Here is a 22,333-nt window from a genome sequence, read left to right on the forward strand (position 1 = left end):
ACAGTTCTAGATAATGTTCTGACATTTCAAAAATTATTCGCAAAAAGGCAGGTCTTAGCTGAAATGCTTTGATTACATAGAGTGTACTTTTTTTAATTATATTTTTTAACAGAAAAGACATAATAAGTTAGGTTATATCTAAAAACTTAATATCAGATATGTAACTGATATGTAATTTACTCTCAATATCTTTCAATCCCAACAACACTTGTAAGGATGAATTTACAGGGGCACCTAGGTGGCTCAGTCAGTTGAACGTCCAGGACCCTTGGTTTCAGCTCAGGTCATTATCTCACAGTTCATGGGTTTGAGCCCCACATCGGGCTCGGCACACAGCCTGCTTGAGATTCTCTCTTTCCCTCTGTCTCTCCGGAGCTCTCTCTCTGCCCCTCCCCTGCTCGTTCTCTCTCTCACACAAAAATAAATAAACTTTAAAAAAAAGAATGTATTTCCAAATCCAGAAAGATTACACTTCATGTTACATTTAATTTTCCATGAAAATAATCTTTAGGCCTAACTTTATTCTTATTTCTATCCTTTGAATATGTAGTGTAAACCTTGATAAATGGGGTATTTTTTCTTACTTTAATGTAAGTGCCTGACTTAAGCTTTGATTGCCAAGGCAACCACTTCAAAGATGGCTATTTCAAATAAACAGAATGCCAGCCACACATCTAGATAAAGAGTCAGGCCACCTTCCCACATGGAGGCTCCTCCATTTTAGAGATCTTGGTTCATTTCTGTAACTGACCATTTGGACCACTTGTTGTTTTTTTCTCTTCCCGTGCTTTAAATTCCCACTCTTACGCTGTAAATTCACCAATAGTAAGCCTGTGAAATCCTAGGCTCCTACCTCAACCCCAGGAAAAGCAGAACAAAAGGTCCATGCATGTTATCATGCTCACACATGTGCACACACTCTCCCACTCCCCCACCTCCACTCCCGTGTATACTGTGTAATATCCAGGTCCTATAAGTAACAAACCTTTATTTTTTTTTTCAGTTTCCTGATAGTTATTGCTGAACGGCATCTTGCAATCATAATAAGAATCACAAGGGCTTCTCTAGCCACAAAACTGGTTAATAACAAGACCAACACACAACTGGCATAGTCGGCAAGACTACATGATTGCCCTTGCAACTAACCAAGGGGAATGCCTTTACCTGCAACTTGCCTACTAACTGCCAAACTCACCATCTAAGAAATGGACACCTTTAGCTAGGGGTCATACTACTGTGTGCTTTCACACATTGCCTCTGTTGTGTGTTGCCTGCAGTATCCAACCTAAAGGTCACGGCTGCCATAATAATCCAAAAATTTCCCCAGAGCAGCATAATCAAGGCCATGTGGTCTAATGCGACAATCAGACTACTAATTATAAAGATCTTATTTGACTACTAATGTGCGTAAAGATCCTCAACGGCCAAGGAAAGCTAAGGAGGGTAGGTAAGACTGCAAGGCTATTGTCACTGCCCAAGGAAGGTTCTGAGCCAAAGATAGGAAGAAATTATTCCCCTTAGGTGAGGAGGACTGAAGGTTTCCACTTGCAACCACTGAGTCAACTGGGTTGTGCCCAAATTATATGTCCTAACCCAGAAGAGTGAAATAGGCTTACAACTAGAAGCCAATAGCACCACAAAGGGAAAATACAACAGAGGCCTACAGTCTCTGTGTTACCACTTCACTCACTGAAATTGCTATTGTCCCCTGACCCAATGGGATACCATGGGTCCAATTCCTGGTGTGGTATTGCTAAAAATTAATGACAAATAAATATCCTGAACATCTGGCGCCAGCACATCCTAAGAACCCTGAGGAGGTACACCGGCTCTGTGATAACTGCAAAACCCACGAATGTTTCCTGGGTATTATTCAATGCCATGCAAGCCAAAATGCCAAGACTCTGGTTTATGCTCCAGAGGCCAAGGGACTTTTCCCAAACACCCTGTGCATATCACGCTACTGAAGACACACTCCAATCCTGGAGATGTCTATTGGGACACCCTGGAAAAGAAAGCAACCACCTATGAAGAGGGCTGACAGTGATGTCATCCAAATTTTCTGGTAACAACATGGAAGATTAAGGTCACAGGAGAAAAAACACGTAGAAACCAAGATCAAAAACTATACCTTAATGAAACTCAAACCTTGCTTAAAGATTTTATGCAGCAGGAAGGAGAGAAGAGAGCTAATTGGCTATTGTGGATTTTCTTGTTTGTTTGGAACAGGCTCTAAATGCCTCACAGTGGCCAAAATGCACTAACAGGCCAGTATCTAAAGACCCTAAAATCCATAACTTTCTCAGAGATCCATCTGGGCTATACTGTCCTTCCTTCTGAGATACCAGAGATCCTGAGCCCCCTCGGCTTTCCACTGAACAGCTTTCCACTAGAAGCATGCCTCACGAGGTGTCTCTTCCAACAAGGGAAGAGCTGACAGGATTATCGAGCCCTCTCCTAGAGGAGGAAGAGGGAACTGGGAAGGCAAAGGCCCCTAGAGCCACTGATACTCATAGCCGAGCCCTCCCTCTCCTCACCTGGATATACATTGCCTGGCACTGCACCTGTCCTTCCATCATCGTGATTACTGCTAAGGTTCACAGAGGAAGCCCATCTCCTGCTGCACAAAATTCCCATGGTCCAATGGGTTCATCATTCCCATGACCACAATGACCCAAATGACCCCTTCTGCATTTCCAACCTGAAGAGGCCCCATTTGATGTGGAGTCCAGAGAATTATTTTTACAAGGCATTCCCCCTAATTACAGGGTAGCACTACTACATTTTATTGTGACTGCCAAAACCATTCAAAAGGCACTAGAACTCTTAGGAGAAAGCTTGCCTTCTACTCTGTCCCTTGAAGATTTAAGATCCAGCCATGTCTTTGAAATGTAAACACCCAGGGGGTACCTAAAGCCCTGCCCACCATCGCCTGAAACCGCAGAAAAAAAAGGGGGAAAACAGGCCTTTTAAAATACAAAATGCTATAAAAGCTCTTTTGCCCAAACTCTAGTCCACAGCCTCTTTAAGATTATTTGTTAAGGATAAGTACAAATCTTAAAAGTCGTCTCTACAAATATTAGTACAAAGCTTTCGCTACTAGAGCAGGCAACCTTTTCTTATTCTGTCTGCCAATTTGGATTCAGCCCTTATTTATAAACTAGTGAGTATTATATTGCTGTACCTGATTCATGGCTAGAATGCTGAAATGGAAGCTACAGGTCTCTATGTCTGTCTGCATGTTCATGTATGTCTATGGGTATGTTATGTATATGTGATTTTTTTCTCTCTACCTCCAGAGACAGGATCACCAAATTAATCTGTAAAAGAACTATTTCACTGGCTTAAAAATAAGCACTTAGGAAATAAGTATTCCTAAAACTCAGAAATATTGAAACTAACTCAAATATTTTCAAGTTCACATGATCTGGAATAATCTCTGGTAAGTAAAAGCTACTTTAAATTTGGTTTAATTAAAAAAAGTATGTCTTCAGAAACATAGATATTCAGTATATTGCAAATTATATCTAATTCATTTATATTATAAAATTATACTGTTCATGTATATTATATATAGTAAATATAATGCAGATCATATTAATATAATTAATTACGTTAAGTATAATTCAGATAAAAAACTTACTCTACCTGGGTTTACTAGTCAAATAAATTCATGTTATATCTTATAAAATTTGTCAGCAAGAAAAATAGCTTGGGATGGTGGTTTACCTTTGTTTACTGTCTAAAGAAGTTTTTCATGGGTAGTCTAAACATAATTGCTGTGATCGAGTGATTTAGATAAATGTTAAATGAGATAAGAGTTTCTAAGCGAACTTTTCAGCAATATTTATGTGATGACATGTCTACTTAAAAGTAGTTTCTAAAATTTTTGTTAACTTCCACCCTCAGAATTTTGCTAAATTAAATGAAAGGAATTCACTGATTATCTAAATCATTTCCAAATAAGATAAAATACTGAAATATTAATTGCAAAACAAGCTTAAGTTGACCTACTTTTGACCTCTTATTACAGAGGAACTAAAGATATTTGGGTCTGTTAGTAAATGTGTCTTGTGCCACCACACTGCAAAGCTGTACTACGAGGAAATGTATGTTTATAGAAATTATGAAATATAGTCACAAATTTGCCAGTCTAAAGAATGCTGATATAATAATTCACAAGTTTTACTTCTTACTTTTTGTGAGAAATTAAGGTTTCTAAGGGCTAAGAATTCTAAATAATATATATAATTACAGCTACTAGAAATAATAAGGGAAACATCTCTGCATGCAAGAAAAGTAGGATGTATCTTCAGCTAAGAGAAGGTATGAGGTATGAAGATGTATTTTTGCTAAGGAAAAAGAAAGCAATTTGCCTTAAAATTGGTTTTTTCAGAAAGGGAAAGAGGAAAATAAAGCATAAAATGGTATAGAAAGTTGAGAAGAAAGAGAAAAGAATTTTACCTTGTGCGGTCAAGTTGGCTAAAACTGAATTGTTGTTATAAATGGTGGTTTTTAAAATAGTAAGCTTTAAAATCAATACTGTGCTTATATAATTTTCTTTTATCTGCTATAAGGACAAAGTTTTCTTGGGAGTACTGGTCAGCTCTTGATAATAGATTATGAAAGGTTTTGCCTTATCTTTCAAGTAATGTAGCTAGAAAGCAAAGATTTTGTGTTTTATCAAAATAATTAACCTGTTTCATGTGTCTTAATCAGATCTTTGATTACTTAAGCAAACAGTCTTTTCAATATTAAAGGAGCTGAATTTTGCTCACAACTATGTAACCTTCTATATTTGCCTTTAAAATCTTTTGTTACTGCAGTACCTGGGTAGCTCAGTCAGTTAAGCTTCCTACTTCAGCTCAGGTCATGATCTCATGGTTCATGGGTTTAAGCCCCACATCAGGCTCTGTGCGGACAGCTCAGAGCTTGATGCTTGCTTCAGATTCTGTGTCTCCCTCTCTCTGCCCCTCCCTTGCTCGTGCTCTGTCTCACTTTCAAAAATAAATGAAAACATTTAAAAACTAATTTAAAAAATACAATCTTTTGTCACTTAAGTAGATAATTAAGTATTGTTTCATAATCATCTGTGATCCTATTTACTCAAGTGTCTAAAACCTTTTGATATTTTTGACAACGTTCCCCAAATCAAATTCTACATCAAGTCCTTTTAACGTGGAAATAACTCTGGGATTTCCTAGGGAACCCCTGGAACATCTCAAAAGATCTCTTTACTTTCCTTATAAAAAGAGAGATGATGAATTAACTAGGTTTATTTGATATGTTAAATTATAAGAGAAGCATTATCAAATAACACTAAACCCTCCTTATGGATATCCTTGTATGGATATACGCTATTAATGTAAGTGTTCCAGAAATTCTATGAAATTCCTAAAAATCTGATATGAAATGTTATCAGTCATCATTTCCAGTTATCATCTTAAAACGTGTGGCACAGAAATAGCCAAATTTCCTTGTCAGCGGTGTTATAATTAACTCTCATCAGAGCTTTAAATTTAAGCATTCTTAAGTCTTTTATCATTTACAGAAGTTACTGTTTCACTCTGATGCTTTTGCACAAATGCTTCATCTTCAAGGAGATTCCTGGAAAGGAATCTGACAAGCCCAGGTTTCTGATAACTTTCAGATCGTACCACTAAAACTAGGTAAGAACGGACAGAACTCTAAGGAAAAACTAAATTCATAAAACTGCTAAAAAAAAGATCATGACCAAGAATCACTAGGACTGAATGAACTGAAGAGAATAATTATAATTTTTTATGAGTTTTGTTTGAAATATTGCTGGTTCTTTAATCTTCTGTTTTCCAGATTGAAGGAAACGTTTTCTCTTAAGCTAGCTATGACTTACAGCAATTTGGTAAAATATATACCTTTGTGAACAAAGGTGAAACAATCACTTTTTCCCTCCATCTGATCCCTCCAGAATTCGGAAACTCTCAGTGAGTATACTTTCACAGCAGTACAATTATTTGCATATGTTCACTTAAGAATCTGTTCTCCTTGTACCAGGACACAACTGGAAACAATGGTTACATTACCAAGGCTTTGAATGGGATGTCATAGTTGAGAGAGACATACATAGATTCAGATATGACCAGATAGTTTTAAAAAATTAAGGTTGACTTTATGGAACCAGGAAGGTCCCTAGGGAAAGTCTGGTGCCTTACATACAGGGTTCCCAGCAGCCTTACCAGGTAAGTGAAGAAAGTCACTTCCTGGCAGGCCCAGGAACCTCAGAATATTTGAGAGCCTCAAAAAATGAGGAATTCACCCCAATCTATCTGTATTACAGATGAAGTCTGACATCCAAGTCCTTGGCTTGGCTTCGTAGCCTTGAGAAGCATCTACAAGTTCAATGTATGACTCCTCATGAAAAATTCAGCAAAGCTGAATGAAAAGAGTCTATATGGTCAATCATGGTCAATAGCTATTCATGCTGCACTTATGTAAATAACCAGGCCAAGTTTAAAGAGACTGGACTTATTTTACAAACACTTGAGCCTTATTTTCCTGATCTCTGATAGAAATGGGGGTGACTGCAGAAAGACCTAATTATGTTTCAGTAATACGCCTTTCCAGATATCAGATTTAAGTGCTTTTAATTGTCCTTGAGGTTTTGTTTTTTACCTGTAAATTGAAATGGATCATAAATTCTTCTAGTTTCTTCCAGTATTTGGCTACAACTCTCCAAACTAACATGTCCAGTTTTTCTCCCACCCTTGTGACTTGGAATCATTGAGAACTAAAATTGCCTTTCCCCAAAACAACGAGAGCTAGAATGGAATAACTGGATATACACTTGAGAGAAATCATCACAATCTCATATACAATCTTCGTGTCTGTTGCTGTGTGGGCAATAAAGAGTTTGCCTGAACACCTGATGTCATCATCACAAAAATTCAAACTACAAAGCTGTTTTGACCCTAACATCTAGGAATCCTGCCCTCCAGATTCAGATTCGGTTTATAATTTGCTTCAACCATTAGCCTTTATTTTTCCTTTACTCCATAGAAATGCCTCTTATTAAATACCTGATTTCTTGCAAATATAGGCCTAACTTTGGGAATCCACTTGCAAGACCACCTCCTGAAATGAGATACAACTATTTAACTGATCTATTTTCATAGCTGGACCTTTCAAATTTGGGACAATGGCTACAGACTGGATATCAGACTACTGCCTGTATAATTATTAAGTTTGCTATTACAATGTGCTATTTAGATGTGTACTGGGTTTTACACATGCCCTACAAAAGACTTATATCTGCTACCCAGGCAGTTAAGGTCCTCACCATTGACTCTGATGCCTCAGAGTGGACTACAAATACTGACACTTGTTTGGGGTCTTTGCCTTTTCATAATGCAAGGGCCTGACTTAAACTTTGATTGCTGTGGCAGCCACCTCAAAGATGGACTATCTGAAGGGGGAGAATGGGGGTAGGGGGGTGGGGGTATGGGACACAGCCACAAAACTAGATACAGAGCCAGGCCATCTCCTCACACTGAGATTCCTTTGTTTTAGAAATCTTGGTTAATTTTAATAACTAACCATTTGGGCCATTTGTTTTTTTCTCTTCCTGTGCTTTAAATTCCTTCTCTAATGTTTTAAATTCACCAGTAAAAAATGAGCCTTCAAAACCCTAGACCCCCACATCAACCCCAATAAAAGCAGAACCCCAGGCTCAGGCATGCTTATGCTCTTTCTCTCTCTACAAGTGACCTCACCGCGTGGCCTCAGGTATGCTGAGTAATTTTCAAGTCCTGTAAGTAATAAACCTTCATTTTCAAAGTCTCCTGATGGCTACTGTTGAAGGGTTCAGAACCACAAAGGCTGGTCCAGCCACAACACTGGTTATTGATAAGCTGAGAGTTAACACACAACCAAATATATAAGGCAACTAAAAAGGAACTGTTACCCTTTTTTCTTCCCTTCCTCCCGAAAAACTGAAAAATAAGATCTCTTGAACAGTAAAGAAATCTCTACCTTTTATTCATTTGCCAGATAAGCATAATTTTTATGATTAATCAGGCAGTATTGCATACCTACTAAGTGCCAACACTGCAGGGAACATATGAGCTTTAAAATCTCAATTTCATTGTTAAAAATGATTTAATACAGTTAAAAGAGGTAAGACTAGCATAAAACAAACAATACACATATAATATCAAGTTCTAAACCATTAAGTGAAGACTACAGTGCACTAAGAATTTACAGACTGCAAAGATGAGGAGAGTACAAAGCTTTCATGAGGTCACAGTTTGGACTGGAATATAAAGCTGGGTAAGATTTACTCAAGCACGGAGAAAAGAGAGCACACCAGGCTAAGGGAGTCAAGGAGAAAGGCACTGAAGGAGAAACTGTGTCTTTCTGGAAGATGAAGTGAAGGTAGCTGGCATAACCAGAGTTCTATTCCTGCACATTATGAAGGAAATAAGTTTGTGCAAGTACATCGATGACATAATTATGGATCCTGAGAATCAAGTGAAGGATACAGGGGCTACTGTGAGTATTTGGTCAGAGGAATAACATGGTAAATGTGGTTATTAAAATGTGAGTTACACCAGAATAAAAGGAGACCGTCTAGGCAACAGTTAAAATATTAAGTACTGGGTGATAATGTGTGTGTCATGGGATCAAAGAGGAACAAAAAGGAAATGAGACATGACTTCTTTGAATAAAGATGAAAAGTAAGAGAAAATCTCTAGAGACAGAACTTAATGATAGAAACAGCTTAGAGGGGGAAAACCCTCCTCTCACAATCTACCTCTAAACTCCTAGGAAGCAGAGGTGAAGAGATAATGAATGAGGTTTTATATATTCTGAATTTCAGGTTATTTGGGATGTAACTACTAAGAGCCTGGAAACAAATACTGGAAAGTACCACAGCTAAAGCACTAGAAAGAAAGTCATGAACAAAGCTGAAGATGGACACAAGGTAAGGTCTATTGTTCAAGAGATTAAAGATATAGGGAACAAACACCTATAATGGAGTTTATGATTACAGGTCAGGACTGAGAAGCTGCTTGGCCAAATGATACACAAAGCTAGAAAAGTCAAAGGAGGACCAGGGTGGTGTAATACCACAAAGCCAAGAGTTTCAAGAAATAAATATAATCAATACACAAGACCACAAAGAGGTTATCTTACAGGAAATTTACAGGACACCAGTAAATTTCTTCATTTGAGCTAAACTAAGCATTAGTTTATCCTCAAAAGGCTTAAATATCACTTTTTATTAATTCTTAGTAAAAATACTGTTGTGAAGATAACCAGTGAAAGATTAACTTCTGCCTTTTATTTAGTTTATTTTTAAAAAATGTTTATTTTATTTTGAGAGAGAGCAAGAGAGCATGTGAGCACACAGGGGAGGGGCAGAGAGAGAATCCTAAGCAGGCTCCATGGTATCAGTGCAGAGCATGACCGGGGGGGGGGGGGGGGGGGGGGGGGGGCGGGGTTGGAGATCAAACTCATGAATGGCAAGATCATGACCTGAGCCGAAACCAAGAGTTGGATACTTAACTGACTGAGCCACCCAGGTGCCCCAAATTCTGCTTTTTAATGTCTGCTCTTTCAGTAAGAAAGAGCAGATTCTTTTTAAAAGTTAAATGTATAAAGGTGTCTGGCTGGCTCAGTCAGATCATGTGACTCTTGATCTGAGGGTCATGATTTCAAGCCCCATGTTGGGTGTAGAGATTACTTAAATAAATAAACTTAAAAAAAAAATAAGTTGTTAAGTTGAGTTAAGATGACAGAATAGTTGGGGCGCCTGGGTGGCTCGGTCAGTTGAGCATACGACTTCAGCTCAGGTCATGATCTCACGGTCTGTGAGTTCGAGCCCCGCGTCAGGCTCTGTGCTGACAGCTCAGAGCCTGGAGCCTGTTTCAGATTCTGTGTCTCCCTCTCTCTCTGCCCCTCCCCTGTTCACGTTCTGTCTCTCTCTGTCTCAAAAATAAATAAACGTTAAAAAAATTTTTAAAAAAATGACAGAATAATAGGAGGACCTTATGCTTGCCTCGTTCCTCGAACACAGCTAGATAAATATCAAATCATTCTGAATATGAAGGAAACAGATCTGAGGACTGAGAGAACAAACTGCACAACTAGAGGGAAAAAAGAGGTCACATCATGGAAGGTAGGAGGTGTGGAGACGTGATTTGGGGGAGAAAACAATCCCTAATGCTGCAGAGAGGAAGGAGCCCTGATCAGGGAGAGAGGAGAGAAATAGAGAGAGAGAGAGAGAGCACACCCTCTCTTGTGCAGGGCACTGCAAAGAAAAGATACTTGTCCCAAACCACTGACAGGGAAAACAAGAGGAACTGATAGTCGCAAGTTTTTACAAGCAGCAGAGTTCAAAGTCTGAAGTTTTAGAAGTCCCCACTATCACTGGATGGAGCCTGGAGGGTACAGAGGTGCTTCTGTGGAATGTAGGGCAGAGGCCCTCGCTGTGGGAGCAGAGTGTGGCCTGAGGATCCCCTGGGTGGCACTGGGAGAGCCAGTTCCCCTTGTTGGAGTGCATTTTGAAGAGGAAGCACTGCCTCTTCAGGGACAAATGAGCCAGTGGGCAACACTGAGCTACCCCATTTGTTGGCACAGGAGCAGAGACGCCTGCTGTGGGCCACTAACCTGGACGCTGGCTTTTTGTTGCACGTGACCATAAACTCCAAGTCCCTGTGCAACTGCCCTTCTGGGACAAAACAGCACCAGACACAGTGTAGCAAGACCCTGCCCCAGAGGATCAGAGAAGGTCCTTGCTGGGTCCCTAAAATTTGGAGTTTTGAAATCCAGTTGGCACACCTGAGATATAACACAGGAGCACAGGGCTGCCGGGTGAGCAGACGGTTTGGACACAGACAGAGTGAAGGCAGGGATCTGAGGGAACCTGTGACAAACGAGGAGAGACTGTTCGCTCTTCTGTGAGGGTTTCCTGAACAGCGGCAGGTGCAAACTCTCCCACCGGGGGAGGAGAGAGCCAGGTGACCCTATGTTTACCCCCGCCCATCAAATTCCAGTGAACAGCACAGAGCCCACAGTGGAGGCTTCAGCTGCTTGCACCAAGCTCTGTGCCCCCTGCGCTCCGCAGGTGTCTTTTCTTAATGTTTCATTTATCTATTTTGAGAGAGAAAGAGCGTGAAACAGAGCTCACACGTTGGGGAGGGACACAGAGAGAATCTCAAACAGGCTCCCTGCTGCCAGCACAGCGTCAGATGCGGGGTTCAGTCCCACAAACTGTGAGACCATGACCTAAGCCAAAATCAACTGACTGAGCCACCCAGGCGCCCTGCAGGTGCTTTTTTACTACAGCAAGTGTGCCTGAGAGTCAGATCAGCAGTGGGACCCTCCCCCAGAAGACCAGCACAAACCTCCCACACCCACCAAGTCTAATGACCATAGAGTCCTGCAAAGCTTCAGCTCTAGGGGAAACAGGATCTAGCCCCTTTTATAATACAGATCAAAACATATCTAGATAAAACTCACCGTATAGTGGACAAGGTCCAAATACTCCCCCACTGCAGGCAAGGAGAAATTCTGCAGAAGACTGACCTCAGGGAAAGAGGAGCCAAAACACAACAGCAGAGTGCACACAGCATATACCAGAAATACTTCCTGAAGCATCAGACCCTGGACAGTATGTGATCTCTTTTTAATATAGCCATTACTCTCAGGAGCAGGAAACATAACAGGTTTTCCTAATATACAGAATACCTAGACAAAAAGCCAAGAGGAAGGAATTCATCCCAAAAGAACAAAAAAAGGTCATGGCCAGGGAGCTAATCAAAAATGATATAAGTAATATGCCGGAACCAGATTTTAAAACAACAAGCATAAGGATACGAGCTGGGCTTAAGAAAAGCAAAGAAACCAAAGAGATCCTTACCACAGAGTTAAAAAAAAAAAACTAAAAACTAGTTAGGCTGAAATTTAAAAATGCTGTAACTGAGATGCAAAACTAACAGACTATAATGACCACAAGAATGGAAGAAGTATAGGAACACATGATATAGAAGATAAAATTGTAGAAAATACTGAAGCTGAAAAGAACAGGGAGAGAAAAATATTGGATCACGAATATAAACTTAGGGTACACAGCAACTCCATAAAGCATAATAACATTCACATCATAGGACTCTCAGAAGAAGAGAGGGGAAAAGGAGCAGAGTTTCATTTAGGCAATTATAGCTGAAAGCTTCCCTCAACTGGGGAAGGAAATAGATACCCAAATCCAGGAGGCACAGAGAACACCCATTAAAATCAACAAAAGCAGGCCAACACCAAAATACATCCTAGTAAAATTTACAAAATACAGAGATAAGGAAAGAATTCTGAGAGCAGCAAGGGAAAGGAAATCCCTACCCGACAAGGAAAGACAAAGTTAGCAGCAGATCTCTCCACATAAACTTGACAGGTTAGAAGGGAGTGGCATGATATATTCAATGTGCTGATTGAGAAACATGCAGCCAAGAATACTTTATCCATCAAGGCTGTCATTTAGGATAGAAGGAGACTTAAAGAACTTTCCAGACAAGCAAACTAAAGGAGTTCATGACCACTAAACAAGCCCTACAAGAATATTAAAGGGGACCCTTTGACTAGGAAAGACCAAAAGCAACAAAGACTAGAAAGTAACAGAGAAAAATCTCCAGAACCACTGACTTTATAGGTAATACAATGGCACTAAATTTGTATCTATCAATAATAACGCTGAATATAAAGAGAATAAATGCTCCAAAAAAGGCACAGGGTATCAGAATGGATTAAAAAATAAAAAAATAAAAAAAATAAAAAAAAGACCTATCTACATGTTGCCTACAAAAGACTCATTTTAGATCTAAAGACACCTGCAGATTTAAAGTGAGGGAATGGAGAACCATTTACCATGCTAATAGACGTCAAAAGAAAGCCACAGTAGCCATACTTATATCAGACCAACTACATTTTAAACTAAGGACTGTAACAGGAGATGAAGAAGGACACTGTGTCATGATTAAGGGGTCTAACCAATAAGAACATCTACCAATTCTAAGTATTTATGCCTCCAACTTGAGAGAACCCAAATACACAAATCAATAACAAACATAAAGAAACTCATGATAACAATACAATAATAGAAGGGGACTTTAATACCCCACTTACAACAATGAACAGATCATACAAACAGAAAATCAACAAGGAAACAATGGCTTTGAATGACACACTGGACTACATGGATTTAACATATATATTCAGAACATTTCATCCTAAAGCAACAAAATACACATTCTTTTTGAGTGTACATGGAAAATTCTCCAGAACAGACCACATACTGAGTAACAAATCAAGCTTCAACAAGTACAAAAAGATCGAGATCATACCATGCATATTTTCAGACCACAACACTAGGAAACTTGAAGTCAATCACAAGAAAAAACTTGGAAAGACCATAATACATAAATACATGGACGTTAAGTTAAAGAACATCCTACTAAAGAATGAAAGGGTCAACCAGGAAATTAAAGATAAAGATTTAAAAATATGTGGAAGCAAATGAAAATGAAAACACAACACTCCAAAACCTTTGGAATGCAGCAAAAGTGGTATAAGAGGGAAGTATATAGCAATACTGGTCTACCTCAAGAAGTAAGTAAAAGTCTCAAATACACAACCTAACCTTAGAAAAGGAACAGCAGCGGCGCCTGGGTGGCTCAGTCGGTTGAGCGCCAACTTCGGCTCAGGTCACGATCTCGCGGTCCGTGAGTTCGAGCCCCGCATCGGGCCCCTGTGCTGACAGCTCAGAGCCCGGAGCCTGTTTCAGATTCTGTGTCTCCCTCTCTCTGACCCTCCCCCATTCATGCTCTGTCCCTCTCTGTCTCAAAAATAAATAAACGTTAAAAAAAAAAAATTAAAAAAAAAAATAAAGAAAGAAAAGGAACAGCAAATAAAGACTAAAGCCAGCAGAAGGAAAATAAAGATTAGAGCAGAAATAACTTATATAAAAATAACAACAACAACAAAACACAGAACAGATGGATTAAACTATGAGCTGGTTCTTTGAAAGAATTAATAAAATTAATAATGCCCTAGACAGACTTATAAAAAAGAAAAGAGAAAGGACTCAAATAGATAAATCACAAACGAAAGAGGAGAGATCAAAATCAACACCACGGAAATACAAACAATTGTAAGAGAATATTATGAAAAATTATATGCCAACCAATTGGGCAATCTGGAAGAAATAGATAATTTCCTAGAAACATATGAGCTACCAAAACTGAAACAGGAAGAAATAGAAAATTTGAACAGACCCATAATCAGCAAAGAAATTGAATCAGTAATCAAAAATCTCCCAACAAACAAAAGTGCAGGGCCAGATGGCTTCCCAGGGGAATTCTACCAAAAATTTAAGGAGTTAATACATATTCTTCCCAAACTGTTCCAAAAAAATAGAAATGGAAAGAAAACCTTCATTCCAAACTCATTCTACAAGCCCAGGATTACCTTGATTCCAAAACCAAAGACCCCACTAAAAAGAAGAATTACAGGCCAATATCCCTGATGAACATGGATGCAAAAATTCTCAACATACTAGCAAATTGAATTCAACAGTACATTAAAAGAATTATTCACCATGGTCAAGTGGGATTTATTTATGGACCCACAACTATATGGTTAACTCATCACTGACAAAGCAGGAAAGAATATCCGATGGAAAAACAACCATCTCTTGAACAAGTGGTATTGCGAAAACTGGACAGCAACAAGCAGAAGAAGGAACCTGGACCACTTTCTTACACTATATACAAAAATAAATTTAAAATGGAAGAAAGACCTAAATGTAAGACAGGAAACAATCAAAATCCTAGAAGAGAACACAGGCAGCAACCTCTTTGACCTCAGCTGAAGCAACTTCGTACCAGACACATCACTGGAGGCAAGGGAAACAAAAGTAAAAATGAACTATTTGGACTTCATGAAGATAAAAAGCCTCTGCACAGCAAAGAAAACAATCAGCAAAAGTGAAAGGCAACTGACAGAATGGGAGAATACATTTGCAAATGACATATCTGATAAAGGGTTGGTATCCAAAATCTATAAAGAGCTCATCAAACTCGACACCCAAAAACCAAATAATTCAGTTAAGAAACGGGCAGAAGAGGGGTGCGTGTGTGGCTCAGTCAGTTGTGTCCGACTCTTAAACTCACGGTCGTGAGTTCAAGCCTCACTTTGGACTCTGTGCTAGGTGTGAAGCCTACAAAAAAAAAAAAAAAAAAAAAGGGAATGGGCAGAAGCCACAAATAGACATTTTTCCAAAGACAACTGATGACTGACAGACACATGAGAAGACGCTCAACATCAGTCATCATCAGACAAATACAAATCAAAACTACAATGAGATACCCCCTCACACCAGTCAGGAAGGCTAAAATTAACAATACAGTAAGCAACAGGTGATGGTGAGGATGCAGAGAAAGTAGAACCCTCTTACACTGCTGGTGGGAATGCAAACCGGTGCAGCCACTTTGGAAAACAGTATGGAGGTTCCTCAAAATGCTAAAATTAGAGCTACACTATGAATTAGCAATTGCACTAGTAGGTATTTACCCAAAGGATACAAAAATACTGATTTGAAGGGACACATGCACCCTGATATTTACAGCAGCACTATCAACAATAGCCAAATTATGGAAAGAGGCCAAATGTCCATCGACAGATGAATGGATAAAGAAGATGTGGTATATATACACAATGGAATATTACTTGATGATCAAAAAAAATGAAATCTTACCATTTGCAACGACGTGGATGGAGTTAGAGGGTATTATGTTAAGTGAAACAAGTCCATCAGAGAAAGACAAATACCACATGATTTCACTCATCTGTGCATTTAAGAAACAAAACAGATAAACATAGGGGAAAGGGGAAAAAAAAGAGGGAAGCTAACCATAAGAGACTCTTAATTATAGAGAACAAACTGAGATTGACAGAGGGTAGATGAGCAGGGATTGAGCTAGATGGGTGATGGGTAATAAGAAATGCACTTGAGATGAGCACTGGGTGTTATATGTAAGGATGAATCACTAAATTCTACTCCTGAAACCAATATTACACTATATGTTAACTAACTGGAATTTAAATAAAAACTTGAAACAAAAAATGAAATAACAGAAAAAGATATATGTATTAAAAATAATAAAGTTAAATGTATAATCTTGTTCATACTTCTAATAGTCTTTCCATTCTGAATAAAGCATTGCTGTTGTTATAAAACTTCTGGGCATATAAATTTTAATAAACTAGAATATAAAGTGCTTTCAGCTTTAATGCTGATTATTTCTAAAACTCTGGTAAGAAAAAAAAAACATTACACAGAAGTAATGTATTTATGTAGGGGCTTTGAAGTTTGATACACATGGTTTGGAATACTGGCTCTGTCACTACTAAGTTTATGACCTTAGGGAAATTAGTAAACCTCTCAGAACTTGCTTTCCCCCCTGTAAAATAAGGAAAATATTTCGAGGGCTAACTATGAGGATTAAATGAAATAATGCAAATAGAGATCCTAAGAATCATAACTATAATCATTAATTAGCTAACAATTATTAAAGCACCTATGGATGTGAACAGGTACTGTTTTAAGTACTTCACATGCACTTTCACATGTAATTCTCACAACACTAAGAGAAAAAGGGACTCTTATCATCCCCTTTTCACAGAAGAGAAAAGTGAAGCAATAAAAGGTTAGTTAAGTAACTTGGGGAAATACTCAAGACTCAGAATGCTCAATAAATACATATTGTTCTTATTATCATTTGGAATAATGTTAAAATTATTTAACATGACAGAAAATGTATTCCCCTATTGTAAGATATTATCTATAAAATATGAACCAAGAAATAAAAGCAAATGGCATTTTTTAAAGTAATTCAAATGGAACATTAAAACGTACAAAATGTTATCTTCAAAAGCTAGTAAGAGATCTGGAAGATCAAAACACATTTATATACAACTACAAAGCCAAAGGGCACATTTTTGTATATAAACTTTCTGAGTACCTGCACTTCCATAAAATAATTCACAAGACTGATTATAGGCTCCTCTTAATAGCATTTGTACAGCCATACAAAACGTCTCTTCCTTTAGCCACCAATAGAATAAGAATTCAACCCCTTACCCCAGGTAATTGCTTTTTTTTTTTTTTCACCCTTTTTGTTTTCTGTGAACTGCCTCCAAGTTACAGAAAATTTCTAAGTACAGTAGAGTACAAGTATTTTTTTTCCCTTATATGAGAGTAAGCTGCCACCATGAAATCCAGTCACCCTTAAATACTTCAGTGTTGTATTTCCTACAAACAAGAGAATCCTCCTACATAACCAGGTAACAACCATCAAAATCAAGAAATTAACCCTGGTACATTACTATAGCTAATCCTTAGACCCCATTTCAAGTTTTACCAATTTCCTAATAATATCCTTTATAGCATCGTGACTGATGAATTGCATTTAGCTGTCATGTCTCTTTCACTCCAGTACAGTTCTTCAGTGTGTTCGTAATTTTCATGACCTTGATTGATAGTTTTAAAAACTGCAGGTCATGGGGTGCTTGGGTGGCTCAGTCAGTTGGGCATCCGACTTCGGCTCAGGTCATGATCTCACGGTCCTTGAGTTCGAGCCCCACATCGGGCTCTGTGCTAACAGCTCAGAGTCTGAAGCCTGCTTCAGATTCTGTGTGTCCCTCTCTCTCTGCTCCTCCCCTGCTCATGCTCTGTCTCTCCTGTCTCAAAAATAAATAAAAACATTAAAAAAAATTTATAAAAACTGCAGGTCAGTCAGTTATTTTGGAGAATGTCCCTCCTCTAGAGTTAGTCTGACGTTCTCAAGATTAAATTCAGGGTGTACATCTTTGGCAGGAATATAAAAGTGATGCCAGTCTCAGTGCATCCTATCAGCTGGCACACTGATATGTCTGTTTTGATCACTGCCAAGTTTTTCCACTGTAGTTTTTAATCTCTGTAATTTTTAACTATTCTTTCAGTAGATACTTTGAGACTGTAAACATACTCCCTGCTTCATCAAACTTTCCATTTATTCATTAATTTTTTCAATATAGACTTATGGGTTCCAATTTTATTTGTAATATTTTGCCATCATTATTTATTCAGATGTTCACATCATTTAGCTTTGGCCAGTGGAGTCCATTCAAGTTGGTTCTGTGTCATTCTGACATAATCCTATCACTCTTCGAAAAACTTTCTTGCATTATAAGAGGTTCCAGGCTCATCTTGTACGTTCCCTGACTCAGCTGTGAAATAAGCCATTTCTCCAAAGAACACTGGTTAATTGAGAACAGTGTTCAGAAGCCAAGAACCGGGTGCCAGGTTTGCTATATCTATCAATCTACACTGAAAACTGTAAGTTCACACTGATACGTCCAATTCTAATCCAACAGTGTATGCTTCATTCTGTTCTCCATTTTGTAAGTCCTCTCTCCAACACTGAGAAACCAGGCTCCCATATGAAGTATACTTACTTATTTGATGAACTGGCCCACCCTCTGTATAACCAATCTCCTGTCACGGACATGCATACTTTACTACACTGATGCCCTCTACCCTACCCGGGCTCTGTCAGTCTACTCTGAGCAACTGTCACCGCTCTCCATGCTGGACATCCTCCATATGCTCTTCCAACTCACATACTCCATGCTGAGCCCCTCTTCTACACAGACAACCTCCTTACCACACCCATGCTCCAAAACCACACATTAGGCCATTATGCACGTGAACACCTTCCTCACTCTGGCCAGGCAACAAAACTTCCTCTATAGGTAAAAACAGTGGACCTCTTAATGCAGATGCTTTTGACTAAGTTGTTCAGGAAGGGAAGAGGAAAATAAATGCAGAGATAATAAAAGATAATAAAAGCAGAGATAATATTAAGAATAGCAAACTATCTCTTTCAAAAACTAAAAGCTTCTTACACCTATAATTTCATTTGCCCTAGAATGGAGTCACATAGTTTAGATTAAGAAAATGAATTTAAAAACCAGACAGACCCTTAAATCCTGGTTCTCCCACTTGGTAGCTGAATGACTTAAACAAGTTACATAATCTCTTCAGTTCAAGAGTACCCATCTCGCATGACTGCTATGAAAATAACCCAAGTAAAGCAAATATATGGTAACTGACCTAAAGTCAGCATTCAAGAAATGTTATTATTACTATCTTCTCTTTCACATTATCATTTTTAACACATGTCAAAAGGATACTTATATACAGGTGTATAATTTTATAAGAATTAGTTCTTAGCTTTAATTTCTGAAAGGGTCAGTGTCCCTAAAAAGATTTAAAAACACCTATAATATCTACCTTATGATTACTAACCAAACCACAGCTTCCAGTCTGTCCTACACTTCTGACAAATTATTTTTTAAAATTTTGCCAGGATCATATCATTCTCCTGAATGAAAAGTTATCAGGGGCTGCTGACAGCCTAGAAAACAAAGAAGATTCTTCAATCTGGCAATCAAGGCTTAACACAGCATGACCCCAACCTACCTTTCCAGAATTACACCTCACTCCTCACCTACAAAACATTTCTGTTTCAACCATTGTAATTTTATACACTTCTTCATCTACAAGCCCCAGACCCTATCTTGGCTAGAATGTTCATCTACCCAATTCACTCCAAGCAAAATTTTGCAATGTTTTTCAAGGTCCAGCATAAAATCCACCTCCTCTTTTTAAAAGTTTCCTTGACTATAGCAGGCAGAAGCAAAGTCTTCCTCCCTTAAAGTCCTAAGCAGTCAGATAATGATGTAATTACTCTTTTATAGGTACATTTATTATCTTACCTGCTAGACTGAATTAAGATCTTTGTGGAGAAAGGACATATGCTTTCTATCTCCAAATAACTGCCATTTATTGAACATACATACCAGTTATTATTTAAAATTTATTCTTCACAATAGTTTTTGAGGTTGGTGTCATTATCTCTATTTTATAGATGAAGAAACCAAGGCTCAAGGATGTTGGAAATGTGCCCAAAATTACATAGCTAGTAAGAAGCAAAAAAACTTTTCCCTAGCATGTTTCACAAAACATGAGATATGTGGAATGAACCCCGGTGGGGGAAAGGATCTCAGGTCAAATAAATTTGGAGGATTAAGAAAGTTAAATCACGATTTTTATCAAATGGTTTCTCAAAGCCTTTTAACAAGCTGCTGATACGCTTTACAAATCTCCAACAGGGCATATTGTATTTTCCAAACGTATTTAGGGATAAAATCCTTTCCTCAAGGACCATCAGCCTTATAGGACTAATGCTCCATAAAACTCATTTCAGGAAATGTGGCAATGTGTTCTGTTGTCTTTGCACAAGCTTTTGCACACACTGGACACTCAGTACACACTTCTTGAAGATAAAAAAATGCCCCTCATACTAATGTAACATATTAATGTAATTCCACATACTGAAGTAAAGAATAAGGTAATTTCACTCCTCTTCTAGCAAGAGGTCTCAAGTATAATAATTATTTCACTAAAAAGTATTCAAGTGAAAAAACTAATTTTCATTAGACAGACTAAAAACAAGATTAAGAGAAATCTCTACCTGTGCTTTTATGATATGCATGAATCTTGACATCAACTCAGGACATTCAAGGAGGAAGTGAAAGTGGTCAAATATAATTTTGGGATTTCTAAAAGAAAAATATATTTTGTTTAAATGGACAGGAAGGATGAATAAGTGAAATGCAAATTCAGATATACAGATACTGAAACAAAAGAAAAATATTAATCTACACCTACTATATTTTTACTTATCATTAAGCATTTTTTGAATTGTAACAGAAAAAAAACATTATTTCTGTTGAGATAAACACTGTAAGCAAAGAAAGAAAAGCCTACAAGAGCAATCTATGAATCCAAGAAAGCCTTACCTATTAACAAAGCATTTTAAAACTTCATCATGTTTGCAGACAAATTCAATGAAACGGGGTGAAGTCATTCTGTGGGGGATAAAAAAATCAGAACGTATGGACTGAAATTGGTGATAAAGCAAATCTGGTAACTATGTATACAATTGGACTGGCTCCTAGCAGAAGAAAAAAAAAAAGATCTGTGTTTGGAAAACTAGGCATGCCTAGTCAATTTATAAGATGAAAAAATATATAGAACTTTTCATTAACAGAGGATATGAACAGTGACTTTTTAAAAACCTTGAAATTTAAACATCTCTGCTCTATACACTTTGAATACAAAATTAAGTAATCCTGCACAAAGTGACATTCACCATTCTACATGTTAATCATTTATATAATGCTTAAAACTCAAATATTTTAAACCAATTCTAGATTAGTACGATGAGTGTCCTAAAACAGATCAAAACAGAACCTAAAATCAAAAAATTATTGTTTGTTACTGGAATTACCAAAAAAATCATAGCTTTTCTTCATCTATCAGAAAAGGAAATAATAAGCAGAAACCTTCTTACCCTGGGGGCATCTGACAAGAACAGCACATGTAAAAGGCTTGAATGACAGCACTTAGCCGGTTAGCTGTCATAGAAATAACATCCTGACAGTCTGCACTGGCTTCCTGTTTCCCTCCAAGAGCATCTGGTTTAGATTCCCCTGTGCCAGTGGATAGATTTTCATAGCTCCCAGGCCCTGGAGGTTCAAATGGAGGAATGGAAGTACCATCTTGATCTTGGCCTTTTTGTTTCAGCAAAATAGAAGTGATATCCGTTGAATCCTTCTTGTTTTTCATCAATTCTGTAGCTATTAAAACTAGCCATTCATCTAATGAGTGCCAAAGCAATTCAAGAGGCTAGGAGAAAAACAGAAGGGTTTTTTTAACATCATTCTTAAATTCCAGGATGAAAAAACTCACTCAAGCAAATATTATAAAAGAGAAAATTTACTCTAGCTACTGCTACTTTCCCAAGTTAATGTGACAGCAGTGCCTGAAGGTAAATAACAAAACATATGAATGCCACATAAATAACAATTTCTTCATTTATAGCAAAAATTTAATTTGTATTTATTTATTCCTTGGAATAAAAAGGTAAAACCTAAAATCTAACAAAAAATTCATAAGCAATCTTTCCTCTTTTAAAAATTCTCAAATATTTAGTTCTAAAAGCATATATTACTTTTAAATATACAATCCCCCAACCTTTACTATATTCATGTGTTAACAATTTTCAACTGTCTTTTTTCAATTAAAAAAAAAATAAGAAGTCCTAAAAAGTCTAACGAACAGTTTGGTTCTGGGGTGCCTGCCTGGGTTAGCTGGTGGAGCATGTGACTCTTGATCTCAGGGTTGTGAGTTCGAGCT

At 37.8% G+C, this 22,333-nt stretch overlaps 1 protein-coding gene across 7 annotated transcripts in view; it reads right to left on the reverse strand.

Annotated features, from left to right (window-relative positions):
- HACE1 (HECT domain and ankyrin repeat containing E3 ubiquitin protein ligase 1) overlaps positions 1 to 22,333 on the reverse strand; it is a 122,457-nt gene that overhangs the window by 36,236 nt on the left and 63,888 nt on the right. For 6 of the 7 annotated variants that reach the window (XR_009263164.1, XM_058734830.1, XM_058734829.1 and 3 more), the window contains 3 exons: positions 21,489 to 21,823; positions 20,935 to 21,003; positions 20,607 to 20,694 (listed from right to left, as the gene is read on the reverse strand). Coding sequence is in view for 6 of the 7 variants with exons in the window: in XM_058734830.1 (XP_058590813.1) it covers positions 20,607 to 20,694; positions 20,935 to 21,003; positions 21,489 to 21,823 (492 nt within the window). In the remaining variant the exon portion in view is untranslated. The remainder of the gene's footprint in view (positions 1 to 20,606; positions 20,695 to 20,934; positions 21,004 to 21,488; positions 21,824 to 22,333) is intronic. The other variant, XM_058734828.1, reaches the window with a different exon arrangement.

Source organism: Neofelis nebulosa, chromosome 6, assembly GCF_028018385.1.
Source record: "Neofelis nebulosa isolate mNeoNeb1 chromosome 6, mNeoNeb1.pri, whole genome shotgun sequence".
In the NCBI taxonomy this organism is placed as follows: domain Eukaryota; kingdom Metazoa; phylum Chordata; class Mammalia; order Carnivora; family Felidae; genus Neofelis; species Neofelis nebulosa.